Genomic DNA, 21222 nt, shown 5'->3' on the forward strand with positions numbered 1-21222 from the left:
TCCCTGTACCCTCACCTCTTCTCAAAGCATTACCCCAATATCCTGGCTGTCAAGGACTTCCCCCTGAGGACATCAGCTGTACGGCTGCCCACTCTCTAACAGCGGCTATTTAGTTCCTACCCCTCAAGGTCCTTCAACCACCTGAGCCATTCATTCATGCCCATGCATGCCCATAACCTGGCACAGTGATCACACGGCATCAACATAGCCCCTACCTTCCCAGTACACATTTGACTACTTTCCCTCTGTGGATTCTCTGGTCTTGAGGGAATCTCTATTCCAGCCCATCAGTCTTACTCCACCTCCTTCCTTCCCAGCCTGAAGTCCAATGGTCTAACATTTTAATAAATTTATCACCCTAAATTCTCCTGCTCATCTGCTTTCCATTGCATTCATGAAAAACCCTCTGTGGCTCCAACTATTCATTTTCTCTGAGCTCTCACTGCCTCCCTCACTGGCTCTCATGAGCCTCCCTCAGGACTGCATAAATACTTAATGAGTGTCTGAGTGTCTACAATGTACCAGAGACAGAGCATCTAACACTGTTCAACAAATGGGGCACTTGGGTGGCTCAGTCAGTTGAGTGTCCGACTTCGAGTCAAGTCATAATCTCATGGTTCATGAGTCTGAGCCCCACATTGGGCTTGCTGCTGTCAGTGCAGAGTCCACTCGGATCCTCTGCTCTCCGCCCCCACCCCGCTCACACTCTCTCTCTCAAAAGAAGTAATAAACATTAAGAAAAACCCAACACTGTTCACCAAATATTTACTGAGCATCTCCTAGTAAGAGAAAGGCACTGTGTTAAACTCTGAGAATTCAGTAGTGAACAGGTCAGAAGAGTTACTGCTCTTAGGAAGCTTACATGCTAGTGGGGGAAGGCAAACCACAAAAAACGTCAATAACAAGAACTTGAGCCAGTGCTATGTGCCATGAGGAAAACAGCATGTTAACAGGACAGCGCGTGCCTGATCAATCAGTTTTAAGTATGGGCAGGATAGGGGAAGGAAGGAAGGTCTGTATTTGAAAGAAACACACTGAACCTATAGTATCTTCTCCACCACAACCCTCCACGACAAAAGCACCAGGGCCCATTCTGAACCTTAAACAGACATAGCCCAAGTGAGACTACCAAACCAACTAAACAATATCAAAAGTGGAGGAGGGGGGAAGTAACCCTACTTTACAGGAGCTAGGAGCTAACAGATTTAATAAAGAAGAGAATCTCACACACATCCATTTAATTTTCTATATAATCAAAGGAGTACATGATCAGCAGTGTGGCCATGATCAAGTGTAATCCCTTAGTTAAGACTGAGGAACCATAAACTTCAGCTGAGTTCCATAATTTTTGACATGTGTGCTATATGCATTACCAAAATGTTCCGATTCTCCACCTCCCACCCTCCCCCACCCCCATATCTACAACCTTGCCATGTGAATTTCTAATTCCTCCCTCAAAAGATGGGAGTCTGTTTCTCCACTCCTTGAATCTGAGCTAGCCTTGCGACTTTCTTTGGCCAACAGAAAGCAGTGGAAGTGATGTTCTTCCAGTACTGAGCCTAGGCCTTAAGAAACCTGGAACGCTTCTGCTTGCTCACCTGGAATTTACCTTCACCACAAGAGCAATCCTGGGCAAGGCTCCTGGAGGATGAGAGATCATGTGAAAGACCGTCCAGTCATTCCCACCATCCCAGATAATGGCCATCCTAGACCAGCCAAGATCAGCAACTCTCCTACCTGACCCACAGCTAATCTTAGACAGGAGCAAACCCAACAGAAACTAGATGAACTGCCCAGCCAACACAGGGATGGGTGCAAAATAACATACAGTTACTGTTTTAAGCCACTGAATTTTTAAATGGTTTGCTATATAGCAATAACTGATAACAGGAAGATTAATTAAACACTATCTATTTGATTCAATCTATTTCATTTCTATTTTCATGCTTTTGAGGAATTAAAGCCAAAAATGATGAAATATTTTAATTTTTGGGTTTTCTGCAATGAGGCTTTAAAAGCAGGCCAGGCAAGAGCTGTTCTACACAAAAAGGATTTAAAACCTCATCAAAGGATTTTACTTCTCCTACCAATAATACTGCTTGTTCTCAGTTACAGTTTTTGGGGGTTTTATTTTTACTTAAGGGGGGGAGGTTGCAGCTCCCCTGAGAAAGGAATAGCAGCCGAACTGAAAATCAGTCATATTAGAATAGCAGGGCTGACTTGAGATTGTAAATTTCTAGATTATTAGGTAAAGGTTCAAAATGACCTAAAAGTCCTCAGTAAAAAATAATAATAATAGTTAATTTCATTGTCCTTTTATCATACTATTCTAAAATACAGAAATTTCTCGGTGTGAAAGGTTTCTGAGCAATGCATCTATTATTTCAGTAAGGATTTCATTTCTCGTTTGCCTACTGTCTCTTACCCCCTCCAACTAAGTTTTAGAAAATAGATACAGTAAGTATACGTTCCACCCCCACCCCCTTTCCATTCATCTGGGTAAGCATAAAAGGTTTAGTGACCTGCACTGGATGAGGCCTGTCCTGCTTTCTACCCTGTGGGGTTGTTCTGAGAACCGAATGAGCGGCAGGGAGAGGAGAGGGTTTAGAAGGAATGTGACCTCTCTCGGCTCACTGCCCACAGTCCTCAGTCGCAGCCCACTCCAGCCACTCCTGGTCAGGCCTTGGCCTGTGCCAGCCAGCAGTGCGTGCCTGAGAACGCCTGTTTTCCAGCACCTGTGCTGAGCCTGAGTATTCATATCTTTTAAGTATTTCAAACCTATACATTTGCACAGTTGTGATCTCAATTTTTAAATTCCTTTTCACTAATGACAAGGGTTTCAGTTCTTCTCCATCCTCCATTCACCCTCTTCTATAGATAATTTATTCTACAGCTAAAGTCATTTTTTCAAAAAAATTTATAAAATATATTTTTTAAAAACAGTAACATCTACCTTCAAAATGCCTTCTCATAGTAACTCCTGGGCATACTATATTCTATATTGCCTTTAGCATTCTCTCCTTTTAATTCAGTTCCACTTGCCTATGTAGGAGTCCCTAATGTTATGATGCCTTAAATTCTTCATTACCCTGGAGAATAGACTGAAGCGAGGTCCTGCCTTTTTTATCTGCAGCCCTGCACAAGCGCTACTTTACTCTTTAAAGAAAGTCTTTCTTAGCGCCACCAGGCAATTCAGAAATAAATTGATTTCTAATTCCTAAATCACAGGGCTTTCTTAGGTAGAAAACAGCATTTTAAAAACTAAATAGAGAGGTGCCTGGGTAGCTCACTTGGTTAAGTGTCTGACTTCGGCTCAGGCCATGATCTCGTGGTTGATGAGTTAGAGCCCCACATCGGGTTCTCTGCTGTCAGCGCAAAGCCCACTTCAGATCTTTTCTCTGTGTCTCTCTGTCCCCACCCTCTCTCTCAAAAAATGAAGAAACATTTTAAAAAATTAAATTAAAAAAATGTAAATCACTGAATATATACTACACTATCACTAACACTTGCTATTGCACATAATAGTCACTAAGTGTCAGTTAAGTTCCTCCTTCAAGAGGTCTAAAATCTACATGGGATAGAGACTTAGAACAATGTTTCTAAACCACTATTAGTAGGCCTGATTCTTAAGTTGTTTTCCAGCATAAATGACATTTAATTCTTTTTTTACCCAATGTTATGAACTTGCAAAACAAATACTCATGTGAATTAAATTTTTAAAAATAAATAAATACACAGGTATTTCAAAAACTATACCATGTTTTACAGTTTTTAGAGTTTGTTTATATAAATTAACTCATAACACTGTTAGCCTATATAATAGGCAAGACAAGAAGAAACTGGTACATAAGAGAATTAAGACAGGTTCTCAAAGTCATACGGTTAATAGAAGCAGTAGAGCCAATGTCTGACCCACGGCTACTTTCTACTACTAGATTACTCAGTGCCCACAGAAATACAAATATTATGCACACTGTGGTACAGAGAGCGCACTACTCCCGGCATATCTAAATGGCTGACAAAGGGCCTAAATCACAGTTCTGAACTCATGGTTTTCTAGGTGGATGCACACAAGACTTTCCATTGGGCTGTGGGAAACCATATTTAGCACCCATACATACATGAATTTTCAAATCATGATAAAATAAGAAAAAGTAAGCTTTACTAATATGTAAGACATGAAATGACAGCAATTCACGTACATAATTTATAAATACATATATAATGGGGGAGTATAATCAAAAACTTTTTACCTGTAGGGTTACAAAAACAAAAATACTTTGGAGATCTCTACTAAGCTAACTAGGTCAGGCATCGAAAATACCAATCTATGACAGAACAGAAAAACAGAAAATACATGGAAGAGACAATTCACAGAAGACATTCAAACTGGCAACAAGTAGGAAAAAAGATGCCAAATAGAGTCAAAACCAAAACCAAGAACATGCAAATTCAAACAAGATACCGTTTCTGTCCATTGTCCATTGGATTAGCCAAAACTTAAGTCTGGGAATACCACGTGCTGGCAAGAATATGAGAGAGGATAACTCCAAACACTGCCTGGTTCAAGGATAAAATGGTAAAGATTTTTTGGAAGACAGCTGGACTAAGTTTAAACCACAAATATTAAAACCATTAATCTGAATGTGACTATCAAATGGTTCCAATAGGTGGCCCAACTCCAATTCCCAAACGAATTCAGGAATTGAATGCACTGTGATCTGGGGTTTTCTAATTCATTATGCAGTCCATTTTGGACAATGTGTCACTTTTTATCACTTTTCTATTCCTTTTTTTTGTGACTCCATGGTCTTAGTGAGAAAATAATGTTTTCATTAATCTTATAAATATGCATTTTAATAATTTCAATATTTTTAGATCCCATTTACCATGGATAGCAGGATTTTACTATATTTACCAGAAGCTAAAATAGACATATGGCCTAAGCCAGCAATGACACATCTAACATATATTTTCTAAAAATATTTGCAAATGACCACAAAGTTTATGTATGAGTATGTTTACTACACACTTTCAGAAATTGGAAAAAAAAATTTTTAACTTAAATGTCCAACAAAATGGGTATGGCTAAATAATCAAAGCAAATTTTGTAGCTACTGAAACTAACTTATAACTACTAATATGAAAAGACATAAGACATTAAATAAAAACTATACACAGCACAATCTCATTTTTTAGGTAAATCTCAATTTTGTTTACACACACACGCACATGAATGCAAAGAAAAGACAAGATAGTATGGAGTAACAGTATTTTTCCTGTAAGTCCCTCTTTGAATGCAATGTTTTCGTGCCTACTAAAAATACTGCCACTGATAATTACTGTTTAAATCACATGAGTTGTTCCAAAGGTCAAGTTGACAACTCAGTCAAGCACTTAAAACTCTCCCCACATAAATATACATGCAAATGTGAGACTACGAATATAATACACATGCATCGGTGAGACTATCACTGATATTTTATTCTACACCAACTGTATTAATTGTCAACATGAAACCAGGATGAACAAAAGTGTAAGACTCATTTGACTCAAATACTCAAATATTTTTAAACTATTTGGGCTTACATACAACTTCATGAATTGCTTTCATTTTTTAGGTCTGTGGCTTTATGATATATGTTCACAGACATTAAAGGATGTTAATGACAACCAGTATACCCACCTCCTCATTTAAGCCCTTACAAACATCACTAACCCATCACAATATGCTTTCCTACTGATCCAGAAGCTGGCCTCCAAGTTCCAGCTGAATACTCAATTATACCACAAAGAATAGGAATGACCTAGCTGAGCCCAGTCAACCCAAAGAAAGGGAAGAAACTGGAGCGCCTCGATGGCTCAGCCGGTTAAGCGTCTAACTTGGGCTCAGGTCATGATCTCACAGGTCATGAGTTAGAGCCCCACATCAGGCTCCGTGCTGACAGCTCAGAGCGTGGAACCTGCTTCGCATTCTGTGTCTGCCTCTCCCCTAGTCACACTGTCTGTTTCTCTCTCAAAAATAAATAAATGTAAAAAAATAAAAAAAGAAAAAGAAAAGGAAGAAACTATAAATCATTACTGTTTAAAGCCAAGATCTGGAGTAGTTGGTTATGTGACAACAAGTAACTGGAAGACTAATCCCTGTTCTAAACCATCTGTATCACTAACAACAATCCATGTAGACTGTCTATCAGTCACCTTTAAGCTTCACCAGTCCAATCAAGAGTGTTTTTTGCAGGTGTGGAGAAATGGGGGCACTTTCAAATACTCTCATATACTGCAGGAGAGAACATAAATGTATACAAATCTTCTAGAGAGCAATTTGGCAAAATGTTAAGGTACTGAACCTTTTAAAAAGGTCATATCCTTTCCAAATAACTCAACGTCTAGGAAATATACATGCATTATAAGAATGTTACATAGGACTTTCTCATAGCAAAACATAGAAAATATAGCCATCTAATAGAGAAATGTTTAAACAATTATATATTCACAAAAGAGAACATCATAGTTACTTAAAAATCTTCTAATGAATACATAACATAGGGACACACAGTATAACTAATGAAAATAATAGTATTCAACACAATATTATCAATAAGACCCAAAACTTAAAAAAATATATATGTATGCATATATACATTAACAAATTCTCTTGGCACAATAGGATTGGGTGATTATTTTCTCCACAATCTTTAGTTTTTTCCCAAATGTATTTATAACAAAATTATAAAACTTCTATGATCAGGGAAAAAAAACATTATAAAAAAAGGTTGGAAACGGGTGCCTGGGTGGCTCAGTCAGTTAAGCGGCACACTTCTGGAGTTTGAGCCCCGCGTCAGGCTCTATGCTAACAGCTCAGAGCCTGGAGCCTGCTTCAAAGTCTGTCTTCTTCTCTCTGCCCCTCCCCTGCTTGTGCACGCTCCCACACACACGTGCACTCTCTCTCAAAAATAATCATTAAAAAAAAAAAAACAGGTTGAGAGAAAAGCACACACATTAAAGACAGATTCTTACTTGACTTGGAATCATTCTCTGATAATTCTGTAGTGAATTATTTTTATTTTTTGAGAGAGTGCATGCATGTGAGCAAGGGAAGGGGGAGAGGGACAGAATCTTAAGTGGGCTCCACACCCAGCGCAGAGGGCTTCATCTCCTTACTGTGAGATCATGACCTGAGCCGAAATCAGATTTGGATGCCCAACCATTTGAGACACCCCCACACCCCTAGTGAATTATTTTAAATGGCATCATTATTACAATGCATCTATATTCTGGGATAGAACAATTTTTTCCAAAATAAACGTAGTACAGGGGTGCCTGGGTGACTCAGTCGGTTGAGCATCCAACATCAGCTTCAGTCATGACTGCACAGGTCATGGGTTGAGCCCCACACTGGTCTCTGTGCTGACGGTTCAGAGCCTGGGACCTGCTTCAGATTCTCAGTCTCCTTCTGCCCCTCTCTCACTCACGCTCTCTAATATAAATAAACATGAAAAATTAAAAAAAAAATAAATGTAGTACAAAAGATTAATTTTCAACAGATAAAAAAACTGACTAAATTTAACATGTTACTTTCCTTCCATCACTGTTTTGTACTATGACGCTGGGCAAGGAATTCATTTCAAGACTCTGCTATACTGTTCTACTTCACTGTGTTTTAAATTTTAGTTTGAACAGCTTTATAAATATTTAATAAAATGGATGCTATATGCACCTTCAACCAAGTTTAGCAAAAGCTGCTGGAATGAACTCAGTGTGAAGACTAAAACTATTTTTCATCTCAGAGGCGAATTCTTTTAAGACCATGCCTATCTAAAAAAATAATGTGTAAGAATCTCTTTTGGAAACGATAAGAAACAGGAGATATGTAGCAAGTTTTGGTAGCATTACTCAAGCACTGACACTATTTGGCAATTCATGTCAGAAGTGGCATCACTGGCCTACCACAGCAGGTGGCGTTTTGATCACACTGGGGGGTCCACTGCTACCTGTACTAAATCAAAGTTGATTTCCTCCATCTCCTTTGCTCAAGACAGCCAGTTTAGTATTGATTTCTAGTTTCTTCCTTAGAATTCAACACTTCCACTCCATTCTCCCAGGTCTAGGCCTGACCCATCCTGCTTAGTTTCTCAACTACGCACTCTGCAAGGTACTGTACAAAGCTTCCTTGAAGATCAGTGATACCATCACTTCTTGGAATTCGGCAGATGTTCAGGTTTGCCATCTCCCCGGCCCTGAGCACTTTGTACTATACTATAAGGGAGAAGCATCAGATCTCTGATCTTGTAGTCTTTCACACCCTTGTTTCCTCTGGTGAACTGGATCTTTCTCTCCAATCACATGGTTTCTGGAAGGCTTGCCAATAGTAATTTTGGCTACAGCCAAGGATACAAAATTGCTGAAGACCAGGGGGTCAGTCTTTGCTGTGATTCAAGGTGGTCAAAGTCCTATCCAAGATTTTTCTGAGTATGGAAAAGAAGCCTTACCTTTTGGACTTCCGATTAAATGGAAAGCTTTCTAAAGTGAAAAAAGGTAAGAGCCTTGAAGAATTCATTTGTATCACTCCTGGAATTAATGTGGAAAAACAGTTTTGTTTTGGCTTATACCGTTGGCTTTGGGTCACTGACATTTGCCACAATAAAAATTCTCACTGGGTGACAAGAAGCAGAAAAATGCCCTGGGATGTTCATATTTGGGTAAAAACTTTTTTTTTAGAGATCTGTAATAGGTCTTCATTTCAAACATCTAATTGCCTATTATGCACCAGATGCAGAAAACATAAAGATTATTATGACTTCAAAGAGTTGAGTGCTTCTGAAATTGCTGGCCACTTCAGAGAATAATTCCCAAATAGCTCAGAGGCTACTCCCAAGTGGCCACACAGTTCCCCAGCTGGCTCTAAAACTTCTATCATCTGTACTACATGAGCACTACTGTCTATTTCTCTCAGGTTTCTATAGGATCCACACATTTCACAGTGAATTAATGTTTGGTCTACGTCTGCTTTACCCATGCTATTCACAGCAGCAGATGTCAAGGTCTCCCTTGTGCTCCAGAAGCAACAGCAGTCTGATGGGAAAGTTTCTAAATGTAAATGTCATGGGCAGTTGTAAGGTCTGGATTTCAGCTGTCTCTTGAGAGAGAGAGAGGTCCCTGCATTCTCTTGGCATAGTCATGGATCAGGTCCGACAATCAGGTCTCTAAGCAGATCCTTTCTGCCTCATAAAGAATCCTACACCAGACCCGAGAAACAGATGATTTACTAATTCATATTGGATAGATAAATGTTACATGGAGAGAATATTTAAATTTCACAAGGAGGCAAATTTTGAGGTTTCTGAATAAACATGGAATTAAGTTGGCTGTTATCAAAACCCAGTCAATAGATATTTACTGAAGACCTACTATGAGAAAAGCTTAGGTTGATGGACTCAATAAACAGCAATGAACAAGACTGCTTTTCATGAATCTTACCTACCATACATACACAAAGCGAACAAGCAGGCATTAAACAAGCGTTGCCTTGATTCTAACATGTACTTTTTAAATATATTGTTTCTGAAGTAAGGACAGAGAGGCTTATTTAATATGGTCATGGCGCTCTCTTTTCCCCAGAAAAGCTGCTATTAAATTAACGGTAACTGATAATCAGGCAGCTTAAAAGAAACACAGTAATTACACAATTCAATATTTAAGCATAATCTTGTTAAATGCTAAGAAGGAAAAATAATAAGGAGAAGATCTGATGGGGAAGAGAACTTACTCTGGAGGGGCTGTTAGCTCTCCCAAATCTCCTCACGCAGTGGTCAGCGGGACTCTTTCAAAGGGCAAAGCCGGATCACGTGCCTCATCTACTCAGCAGCAGTGGTTCCACCTGCCTAAGTCACAGCCAATCACACCAACCAACGGGGCCCCAACAGTCCCGTTACTTCTCTATTTCAGCTCCTTTCTTCCCACATTCATTCTTCATCATTCCTCTCCGATGACCAGAACCTGCCCTATTTTTGTCTTACAGCACTTGCATATTATCACATAGTCTAAAATTTATCTATTTACTCATGCTTACTTCGTCTGACATTCTGCCCCCCGACCCCCATTCTGCTCCCCAGAAGGACAGTTTTCTGGTCTATTTTGTTTAATGATCACCTAAGGCACATTTAGGAGTTCAAAATGCGTTGAAGAGAATTGCAAGAAAGAATGTTATCTGTGAATAAGTGATCGGAAGGCCCTGTCACTGAGACTAAAATAATCATCAAAGCCAGTTGGTGAAGCCTTGCTCTCTATTTTATGATGGAGAGTAACTTCCTCCCACAGTTTTCCTCCTTTTATTCAAGTTGTATACCACACCAATCCACCCCAAATCTTCAGATACAGCAAAACTTTCATGGTACGGTCCAGTCTCAAGCCCAAGATGCTATTTAGTCTTCATTTTTCAGAGGATTTTGTGCTTTGTTCTGATCCACTCTGGGAATTTCACTGCTGAACTTTCAGAGGCAGGCTTATTTCTCCTATCTGTGAGGAACTCCTCTTCCAGTAACCCTCGTATTGGGCCAGGTCTGCTCCATATATCTGGTCAAAGCACCATGTACACTTCACAGAATGTATCACCATCTACAAGTATATATTTGGCCTTTCCCACAAAGCAACTGTATGCTCCTTACAAGCAAGGTCCATGTCTGTCCTTCACAAAGCCTATAGCATTTGGCACACAGTAAGTATTTGTTGAATGAATAACTGGATGGAGGACTATGACATTCCTGGCTTGGATTTACACATATACACAGTCTACTAGGTAGCTGGAATAGGATTTTGGGGGAAGAAAAGATTGTATTTCTTGTTTGTGAAGGAGAAATAGAAGATAATGTTGGGAACTCTTTGGGAAGGCCAGTTTTAGCCACCTAAAATACTACGTCCTATCGAGCAGCTCAAAGATGAAACCATGATTAACACTTCCACCAAGAGCTTTCCCCCCACCTCCTCCCTTATTCTGGTCAGGGGTACCAATCATTCTTGTAGCCACTCAGACACAAACGCTTTGAGTAGCTTCTGACCTCTTCCTCTGTCAACCTCCTAGATCAGCAGGAGTCCTAGAGCCTGTCAACTCCTCTTTAATATCTTTGATGGATGGCCTTCTTTCTTTCCATTCCTGCTACTACTAACTTGGTTCAAGCAACTAACTCACAGATGAATATAGCAACAGATCCAAAACTTGGTCTCCCTGATTCCAGGTTTGCCCCTTTCTAATCCATCTGCCTATATTAAATCTCCCTTAAAACCTTCACTTCGAGGGGGAAGGGGAAGGGGGGTGACGGTCATGGAGAGGGGCACTTGTGGGAAAGAGCACTGAGTGTTATATGGAAACCAACTTGGTAATAAACTATTTAATAAAAAAAGTTACATTACAGGAAAATAAGAAACTGAAAATTCAAAAAACCCCATGGATTCAGAAACCTTTTGCCTTGTTGGCTAGGGCATTTATTGTGAAATTACTCTAATTTTCACTGCTATTTGGCAGCAGATACACCTATGAGTAAGGAAGCTTTACGTCCTATTTTCTTTTTCCATCTTTGAATGGACAGCAATAAAAGACTCTGTATATTGGGGGGGTGAACCCTTCACTTCACACTGTTAATGCTATAACCAAAAAACGTCTGCTTGGCAAGCTAGAAAACAAAAACCTCAACCTGCCATTCGAAGACCAGACACGATATAGCTCCAAATAGTATCTTAGCATTTTCTTTTTTTTTTTAATTTTTTTTAATGTTTTATTTATTTTTGATACAGAGAGAGACAGAGCATGAGAGGGGGAGGGGCAGAGAGAGAAGGAGACCCAGAACTGGAAGCAGGCTCCAGGCTCTGAGCTAGCTGTCAGCACAGAGCCTGACGCGGGGCTCGAACCCACGAACGTGAGATCTGACCTGAGCCGAAGCCAGAGGCTTAACCTACTGAGCCACCCAGGCGCCTCGTATCTTAGCATTTTCTAACGTTAATTAACATCACTTAGCAGCATGGTAGTTATCACTAGACATCACACACATTATACATGGTCCCCACCCCCATGAATTTACCCTACGAGTCCTTTACATCAACCCCTCTGAATTCCATCCTCACCCTCAGGTCTGTATGTAACTTTTCACATTTGACCCAATTTATACATATCTATTATAGAAAAATTAAAAAGTCACAGGAGAGATGCATTTATCAACAAATGCTAAGAAACACTTTATCACAAACAGATCAAGGTGGCTATAACAGGGATGTATACATCTGGTCAGTCTCCAGGGCCTCTAATTCTCACTCTTCTAACTAACTTTATATTTTTCTACTCTTCATCTCTTGCCCCTTCCTAAAGATATACCAGACCTTTGAGAATAAGAAAAAACAAAGAAATTTACCCACATTAAGGGAACCCAAAAAAGTTCTCAAAATGCAACTATCTGAGTTGTGAGGAAGCCTCTTAATTGGTCCTAATTAACTCCTTCACAGTCTGGAAGCCACGTCACCAACGCTGACACAACTTTTAGAGACTGACTGGGTGCGAGGCATTAACTACCCACAGAAACTATAAAGACAAGCTGAGCAGGCCTGGTCCCGGCAGTGGGCATGGGGCTAAAAAGGAGAATGGATTCCACAACAAAATTCACAAAGACTGGAAGTCTGGTGTCCCACTCTGGAAACTCTAAATGCATTTCATCATTGAAACTTTCCTAATTGTGGAAACAGAATACTCTACTTTTCCCAATTTAAGATGATACAATTTTAATTTTTTTTAAATGTCTATTTTGAGAGACAGCGAGCACTCACACAAGTGGGGGGGGCAGAGAGAGAGAAAGAAAGAAAGAAAAAGAAAGAGAAAGAGAGAGAGAGGAGAGAGAGAGACAGAGAGAGAAAGAGAGAAGCCCAAGCAGGCTTTATGATGTCAGCACAGGGCCCAATGCAGGGCTCGATACCATGACTGTGAGATTACGACTTGAGCCAAAATCAATAGTCAGAGTTCAGCCAACTGAGCACCCAGGTATCCCAGGAGATATTATTTTTTAATTACAGGTTTCTTCCATCTGAAGTTTCAGTGTCTGTTCTACTGCTAAAGTATAGGCCCCAGGAAGGCAGGGTCTCCCCCCTGTGTTACAGAACACCCGAAACAGTGCCCAGCATTTACTAAGAGCTCCCGAGTGAATGTAAATGAATGACCAAATTGCAAGACCCTGTTAATATAATACTAGTCACGGGTTTTTAGGAGGTTAAACAAACTTTTATTTGTAGGTTGGCCTACCAACCTAACTACTCTACTTGTTTTCATGAAATAATACCTCTAGCCCCAGCAACCTACTTATGGAGAAATACATATTATAGGGTCTATTATACTGTTGAGTATTTTTACGTATCGAAGGGCTTTAGCCCAGAGATCTTAATTTGAATGCTAGTGACTAGTAGTGAGGCTATGTGACCTACAATGTGCCTTTAACCTCTTTAAGCTTCAGTTTCATCATCTGAAAAAAAAAAGGGAAAGAGAACAATAAAAGGCCATTGTGGAGATTAAATTCATCTAACGATATGCTGAAGGACTTAGCACTAAATAAGTTCATATTTTCCTCACCATCTCCCTTTTTCAACCCACTGCCTGTTTTTTCCATAGTTCATAGTTGTGTTGTACCTAATGGATTGGTGTAAACTGCTTCATACACTTAAGAATCACATATTATAATCCAAAACTCTCTGTTATGGATATGAAATATATAATGCCCATAACTGTTCTGAAGCATTATATTGCTATATCCAATCATATTATAGTATTAATATACCCAACAAGTTTAAATATCAAATACTTAGTAATATATTCTAAGATTCTTGGTGGCAGTTATGTTACACCCTACCTTTGTTCACAGATGAAACTGTGATCATCTATGAAGAGACACGGTCTCTCCCTCTCACTCGCAACCTTGAATGGCTATGTCAAACTAGAATTCCCTTCATTGCAGGTTAGTCTGAAATTCTAAGCACATATTAGAACCAGCCATTGCAGATACTGAAATGAAACTTCATTAGCCAAAAATCAAACACTGTTCCATTTGCATATCTAAGAAAAAGTTCAATTTTTAGAACTTAAAATTTTAAGTCAAGAAAAAAAAAACCAATTTGAAAATACAACCTTACAAAATTTACATACTACTTTATTACCCTGCACAGACTTTTTATGATCCCCAATTTTACCACATAAGACAATGACCTTTAAATACTCAGAACAAAGTTTTTCACTATTCAGAGAGCATTGTTTTAAGATTTATTTGGCACTTGAAGTTAACCATCTTAAAGCTTTGAAGCACAAAGGAATAGTCAATGACACATCCATTTTAAGCTGCCGTGACCTGTCATTAGAGAGTCATTAAGCAGTATTTTCAAGGAGTAAGCAGAAAGCTTTATAACTTTCAAATATATAAGATTATTTTCTGTACTTCATCAACTAAGTTATTTGGATATCTAAAGCTGCACTTCATAAATTACAAAATTTACTGATAATTTTCTGCATTCTTCCTAAAGATAAATAAAATGAATTAAGTGTTAAAAAGCAATATGGAAACTCAATAATCAAATTCAAACACTGTATATATGTATTTATTATACATATGTAATAATTTCGAAGCTATCTAGCTTAAGGTATGCAGAAAAAACACTTTTCTCAGAAAAAAATTATCTTCATGATAATTTTCAAGCACTAACTTTTTTTCGCCAAATGGATTTAAAATAAAATATGTTCTCTATATTATATATCCTTTTATCTAACTGTAAACTTCCATTAAAGAACCAATTTCAAAAGTTATATAAAGTTAACTGATGACCCAATTCAAATCTATACAACTCTTAATGCTGATCAGGTCCTTCGTTGACATTAGCACCATTAATTGTTATCATGCAGCTCTCCAGGGTAGATATGTACACAAAGCACAAAACGCAGCAACAGAAAGAAAATATACACCACTCTGGCACTACACACTTCACACTCATCTACACAAAGTTTAAGGAAGAGTCTAAAATAGTTGGCATGATAGGAAAACTAAGTAGCTTTCTAGAATTCTCATATCATCTCTTCTTGGCCCTTTGAGTTCATCATTTTGTAGACAACTGCAAATTCCCAAAGTATCATAAAATCCAAAGAATTTTAAAAAATGGGATGGAATTTAGAAGTTGCAATTTCTAGGGGCGCCTGGGTGGCTCAGTCGGTTAAGCGTCCGACTTTGGCTCAGGTCAGATCTCACATTCGTGGGTTTGAGCCCCGCATCAGGCTCTGTGCTGACAGCTCAGAGCCTGGAGCCTGCTTCTGGTTCTGTGTCTCCTTCTCTCTCTGCCCCTCCCCCTTTCATGCTCTATCTCTCTCTGTATCTAAAATAAATAAAACATTAAAAAAAAATTTTTTTTTTAAGTTGCATTTTCTAGCCTGCCATAAAGGCATGAAAACTAAACTTGAAGTCTTCAAGAAGGTCCAGACATACCCTGGCTTTTACAACTGACCCCCACTCCAGTCTTCTTTCCCCTTACCATCCCTAAAGATGTCACTACCAAAGTATTATTCAGAAATGAATTATTTTTGGCAATGTGCCATTTTGAGCAACCAGTAACATTTGGTTCTGAAGAGAAATAATCTGAGAGTCAAATTTCCCTTACTTGGGTAGAAACAACTCAAGTACTTTAGGTCTTTCTTCTTGCTAAGGGAGCCTCCAGGAACACTTGATTAGGAATAGCAAGAGGGTCAAGTTGTCTTTGATTGACCTGTCTTCCCTCTTCCCATGAACAAAACCATGAGAACAAAAACCACCCTGTTCACTATATTGCATCCTTTCTTATAATTTGATCAATAACCTCCTTTCTTCATCTAAGAAAGAACCAATGAGAAATATATCCACCAACATTCATCACACTTTGCTACTTCAGAGTCCTATCCTTTCTTCTCTGAACATTCTAAATATAGTTCACATTCCTGCTGTTTCTCATCTTGCTGTCTCTGCAGACTGTAAGTTCCAAAGGCATGTTTCTGTTGTTTTATTAGGTGGTGTGACAATGGAAACAGTAATTCTTCTGACTACTCCCATGATTAAAACGAGATTTAGACATGACAATATATGTGAAAGCACTTGGTGAATTGCAAAATTTATGATAAAAGTAATGCCCCATCATGTGAAAATGATAAAGTATCCCTAATTGCTCATAAGACAAGTAAGCAAAAATTACGGCCTACATTAGTGATTTAACTATCTTAAATTAGTCTGATACATCTAGAAAGGGAAAATAGTAGCACCTAACATTCAGCAAATCATGTATTTGTCAATGATCATTTTACTTCAAAGAAGTTTAACAAGTGATATATTTCTATAACATGCTCAACTTTAGAACAAATTATTTTCATAGTATAAATTTATTACTACTTTGTGACACAATTATTGGTGGTCTGTTAATACCACATGATTAAAATCCACTAGTTTAAAAAGGTCTTCAGAATTAAAGTAAAATTATTACAGCTTTATTAATATTATCCTCATTTTCCTGAGAAACTTATTTGGGCATGACACTCTAATAAAATTCTAATTTGTTTAAGTCAACATAAAAGAAAAGCTAATCACAATGGCTAGTAGAACCAAAAAAAAAAAAATTCATTCTAACAGCTCAGTTCTGGATTAAAACATATTCAGCCCACACAGAATAACATTTTGTGCTGTTGAATAAATGTTCATCTAAGAATGTACATATTCACAGAAATTAAAATATTGAGAATTACACTGTTACTCCTATTCTTGTTAGATCAGCTAGACTTAATGTACAGTAAAAATATATTGGATAAAAATAAATGAACTCCATCAAAAAAAAAACTTTCTTCAGAAATATCAATGCTACACCAAAAAAAAGAAGCATACTTTTCACGGCAATACAAACTCACTTTAATTCAGGATGAATACAGTCACTAGAAAAATACTTGGGAACTCTGCACTTATGCCTTTATTTTACAGACCACCTAATAATGTATAGTACAATCTCTAAATAAAAGATGTGATAAAAAAAATATCCAGAAAAGAACCGTATCATGAAATCCTCCATTCCTATAACTTACTTCTGCTTTCTCTATTTCTAAATTCAAATGCAAGTATTCCTAATACCTATAAATATCCCTTGACATTTACATAAACATCATTCTGAAAAATTTTTAAACCATACAAGTTAATCATAATTTAACAGAAATATAGTGTGATCTTAAAAATATTGCTTAGTAGGGGCGATGGGTGGCTCAATTGGTTACGTGTCCGACTTCAGCTCAGGTCATGATCTCACAGTTTGCGAGTTAGAGCCCTGCATTGGGTTCTGTGCTGACAGCTCAGAGCCTGGAGCCTGCTCCAGATTCTGGGTCTCCCTCTCTGCCCCTCCCTTGCTCACATTCTGTCTCTCTGTCTCTCTTTCTGTCTCTGTCTCTCTCTCTCTCTCTCTCTCAAAAATAAACATTTAAAAAATCTTTTTTTTTAAATATCACTTAGTAAAATACCTTACCGGGCCCAATGAAATAAAGATGACTTTAGCTAGGTATCTATTATGATTAATAAACTCTTGACATCTCAACCAACTCTTATATTTTAAGCATTTTCCTTCCAGCCCCAGTTCCTTAAAATTAAACTAAAAAATGTAAAACAACAAAAGCAAGCTCTTCAGAAAACAATTTCTACTTTAAAATGAAGATAAAAACCACCTTTATTTTCCCCCTGGGGAGTAAAAACCCTTCCTACATACTGTTGACCTCAAGCACTGTATTTGTCCCCAAGTCCTACCACCTGAACACTAAATAGAAATTAGCTCAATGTTCTACAGAATTAAAAATTAGGACTGACTGGTTATCTCTCCTTTTTAAGTTCTAGTAAAAGCCTTTTACTGAATCACAAACAACCATAAAACATATATATTTTTAAATCCCCAATATATTTAAATAAACAAATATATCGGGGTTTATATTTGGAGGCAAATTACAATGCTCCAACAGACCTTGTGAAATAATCAGAATTTATTTGTTTTTACTTTCAGCTCTGTCATTGTTCATCCTACTGTGACCTAGCCTCACATCACTTTTGCTTCTTATTAACACCTCTGGTCAAAATACACGTGGAAAAAATTCACTTTACAAGAAAAAAAGCGCAACATGCTAAAGACAAAATATTATAATGTTCTATCACCCAGGAATTTATACAGAAGCACCGAAAATGTACTTTTGGCCATAAATGATCTGATTTCCAAATGAATAAATGTTTAGGCAAGTAACATAAGAAAATTGAGTGTTATCTTTTCTCTCAAATTTACAACACTATAAAGGATAAAGTATTACATGATAGACCTTAAAAAAATCATGACCATATCTAGAGATAAAACTATTCAATTGAAGATTAATTGTAACATTTAAATTACTAAGGAAAAAAAATCACAATTAAAAAACTCACTTTATATAGTATCTTGCACCTTCAAAAGTATATGCTTCTTCCCAGCCAGTAGGCAAATCTAAAAAACATACATTTCGCAATTAGTATTACTTCAGTGGGATAGCAAAATAATTTCCAATCTATTCTAATTATTCCTTTTCATGATCAGCTATTTTCATTTATTAAGAGCCTTAAAAAAATCCTGGAAGGTAACAACACCCATAGTTAACACAGTATCATTTTTGGCACACCAGGAAACTATGAACAATATTAGAGATTATCTTACGTGATTAAACACTTTAATGATCAAAGTGAAAAGGAACTACTCTTTGGCATCCAAAAAAAGCAAGGAAAGCCTTCTAATCCTATATAAAATACTCATGATGGTTGGCCAACAACAACAACAACAAAAAAAAAACCTCTGCATAAAGGGCAACACCTGCTTCTTCTCACTGTGTCTATTTAAGACCGTACCTTTCAGCTACATAACTAAATCCATCCAGAAAGTGTCACTGATGAGAAAGAAGTTCCTAAGTACTTCATTAGGGGGAAAGAACTCTGATATCGTATATTTAGTACACGTGTGTTTCTACAGACTTGACTTTAAGGATGTGAAATTTCAAGTAATAAACCTGGGAACAATTCAGGTGAATGATGGTAATTTTATGTGCCACACATTACAAATGACAAGTGGCTTGGATTTAACCATAATCTCTCTGAAATAAAAACCAATGATGTGTGTACAAAACCACGCAATCAAAGCAAAGTAAACCAAACCAGAAAAGAAATCATGATTGTGTCTTAGAAATTAATGTGAAGTCACATAAAAGAATAAAATTTTTCTGTAGAGCAAATATCAAATCTGTGCAGAAAATTAAGATACAAATTCATATTACACATAACCAAAATAAGCACGAAATAATTCCACAAGATGATTAGGCTAAATAATTAGACCATATTGTCTTTTGTGAAATAAATGTATTATCCATATCGCAAAGAGGCTGATAGTAGGTATGCAAAGCACTTAAAGATATATTGAAGTCAAAGACTGCAGCAGGCAGTTAAGAAATGTGACCGTGTATTAGTCAGAAATGCCTTAAAAGTGTAACCTCATCATGCTTGCTACACCAGCTTTCCCTTTCCTCCTCCACCTTTTTGCAAATTTGGGTATTAGTCACTTAACTCCAGAATTTAAGAGAAAAGGCAGGCTTATTCAATATCGTGGCAACTCTAAGGGACTCCCAGGAGCTGAGTCGGAGAGAAAGTATCCCACAGGGCAGCTCTAAAGCACTGCTGAAGCTGGCCTCACCTTCGACCCTAACAATTCTCAAGCCTTTCCAATTACCAGAAACAGAGGCCAGTACGAGAACACATGTTACGTTTCAAAGACAAACAAGTTTCACGAATGTAAACAAAGAATGACAAAAGAAAGCCAGACCAGCACTGAAGCTACAATCAACCTCTCTCCAGCTCAACTCATATTTAGCATTCAAACAAGCCAGCAGAGGCACGGGAGAGATCCCCATCCAAGTCGACCCTCTCCGATTAGGGCACAAATGCCCAAACGCGGGACAGCCCCCAGCACGCCCACCGCCTCCTGGCGGTTGGTGCAACCTCCGGGCGGCTGCCGGGGACTCTGAATCTCGCCGGCCAGCAGCCGCAGCTGGAAATGCCGCCTCCGGCTCCGGCTGCTGCTCCGGTGGCAGGAGGAAACGCGCCAAGCGTTTCCTGAGCCATTCACTGTCACACAGGATCGCAGCACCGCCAAACTCCTCTCCTCCTCCTCAATCAGTCACCTACCCACAAGTCCCACCTAGGAGGAGGAGGAAGCCGCACGACTGGAGGCAGCGGTCCGACGAGCAGGGAGAGGATGTGGATACCATTATCCCGGCGGACGAGTGCCAGGGTCCCGGGCTGCAGGGAGGGGAGGGGGGAAGGACTTCCTAAAGGTTGAAAGGGGGTGAGATCAGGGGACTGGGGTGGTGGTGGGAGGATTCAGGAGTGGCTGCGGGAGGAAAAACTCAGGATCCCAGATTTCCTGGGAGAGGGGACTCGGCCTCCCGGGGCGGGGTGTCCAGGTTGGGATGGGCGAGAGGGCCCCAGGAAGAGGGCGCCGTCTCCAAGTGGCAATGAAAGGCTGAGAGAGAAGCGTCCAGAGACTCGAGAGAACTCCCGCGGCTGGGCCCCCGTCGGCCCCTCTACCTGCGGCCGCCCCCCACCCCCGCCCCGCTGGCCTCCGCCCTACCTCGCCGCCTCCCGGGGACGGCGGTTGGGGGCAGGTTGCGGGGAGGCGGGCGGCCGGGGCTCTGCCGCCTCCTCCCGGCGGAGCCCAACTCCGCTCGGGCCCGGCCGGGCTCAGCGTTACCTGTGCTCTGCCGCCGGTGTCCGGTGACCACGGCCTCGCCGGTGACGGGGTGCAGCCAGGTGGTGCTCTTGGCCTCCTCGCTGCAGGGATGAGAGAAGGGGCAGAAACCGAGCGTGAGTGGGGGCGCCGGAGGGGCCGAGGGGTCTGAAGAGGCACAGACCCGGCTCCCTCTTCCCCTCCCGCCAGCCTCCCGCACCCTCCGGGGCCGCGCGCCGTCCCCTGCTCTTTACTTGATGAAGAAGACTCGGCCGCCCCTGGTGATCCCGTAAGTCCAGGACCGGGGCAGGGAGCAGATCCACTCCAGGTTCAGATCCGCCGCCATGTCTGATCCCCAGCCGCCGCCGCCGCCTTCTCTTGCTGCCGCCGCGGCTGCCGAAGGAGGAGGGAGCGAGCGAAGGGAGCGCGGAG

The 21222-nt window shown here is 39.7% G+C and overlaps 1 protein-coding gene across 6 annotated transcripts in view; it reads right to left on the reverse strand.

The window, feature by feature from the left end:
* Window positions 1–21176, reverse strand: part of PLEKHA5 (pleckstrin homology domain containing A5) — a 238695-nt gene extending 217519 nt beyond the window's left edge. For 4 of the 6 annotated variants that reach the window (XM_029955015.1, XM_029955014.1, XM_029955013.1 and 1 more), the window contains exons 1-3: window positions 21045–21176; window positions 20815–20894; window positions 18471–18528 (exon numbers count right to left, since the gene is read on the reverse strand). In XM_029955015.1, coding sequence (XP_029810875.1) covers window positions 18471–18528; window positions 20815–20894; window positions 21045–21136 — 230 coding nt within the window. In that variant the 5' untranslated portion in view covers window positions 21137–21176. Of the gene's footprint in view, window positions 1–13066; window positions 13497–13880; window positions 14000–18470; window positions 18529–20814; window positions 20895–21044 lie in introns of those variants that run through there. The other 2 variants (XR_003914593.1, XM_029955017.1) reach the window with 2 other exon arrangements.
* Window positions 21177–21222: the final 46 nt, after the last annotated feature.

Source organism: Suricata suricatta, chromosome 10 (genome assembly GCF_006229205.1).
Source record: "Suricata suricatta isolate VVHF042 chromosome 10, meerkat_22Aug2017_6uvM2_HiC, whole genome shotgun sequence".
Lineage (NCBI taxonomy): Eukaryota > Metazoa > Chordata > Mammalia > Carnivora > Herpestidae > Suricata > Suricata suricatta.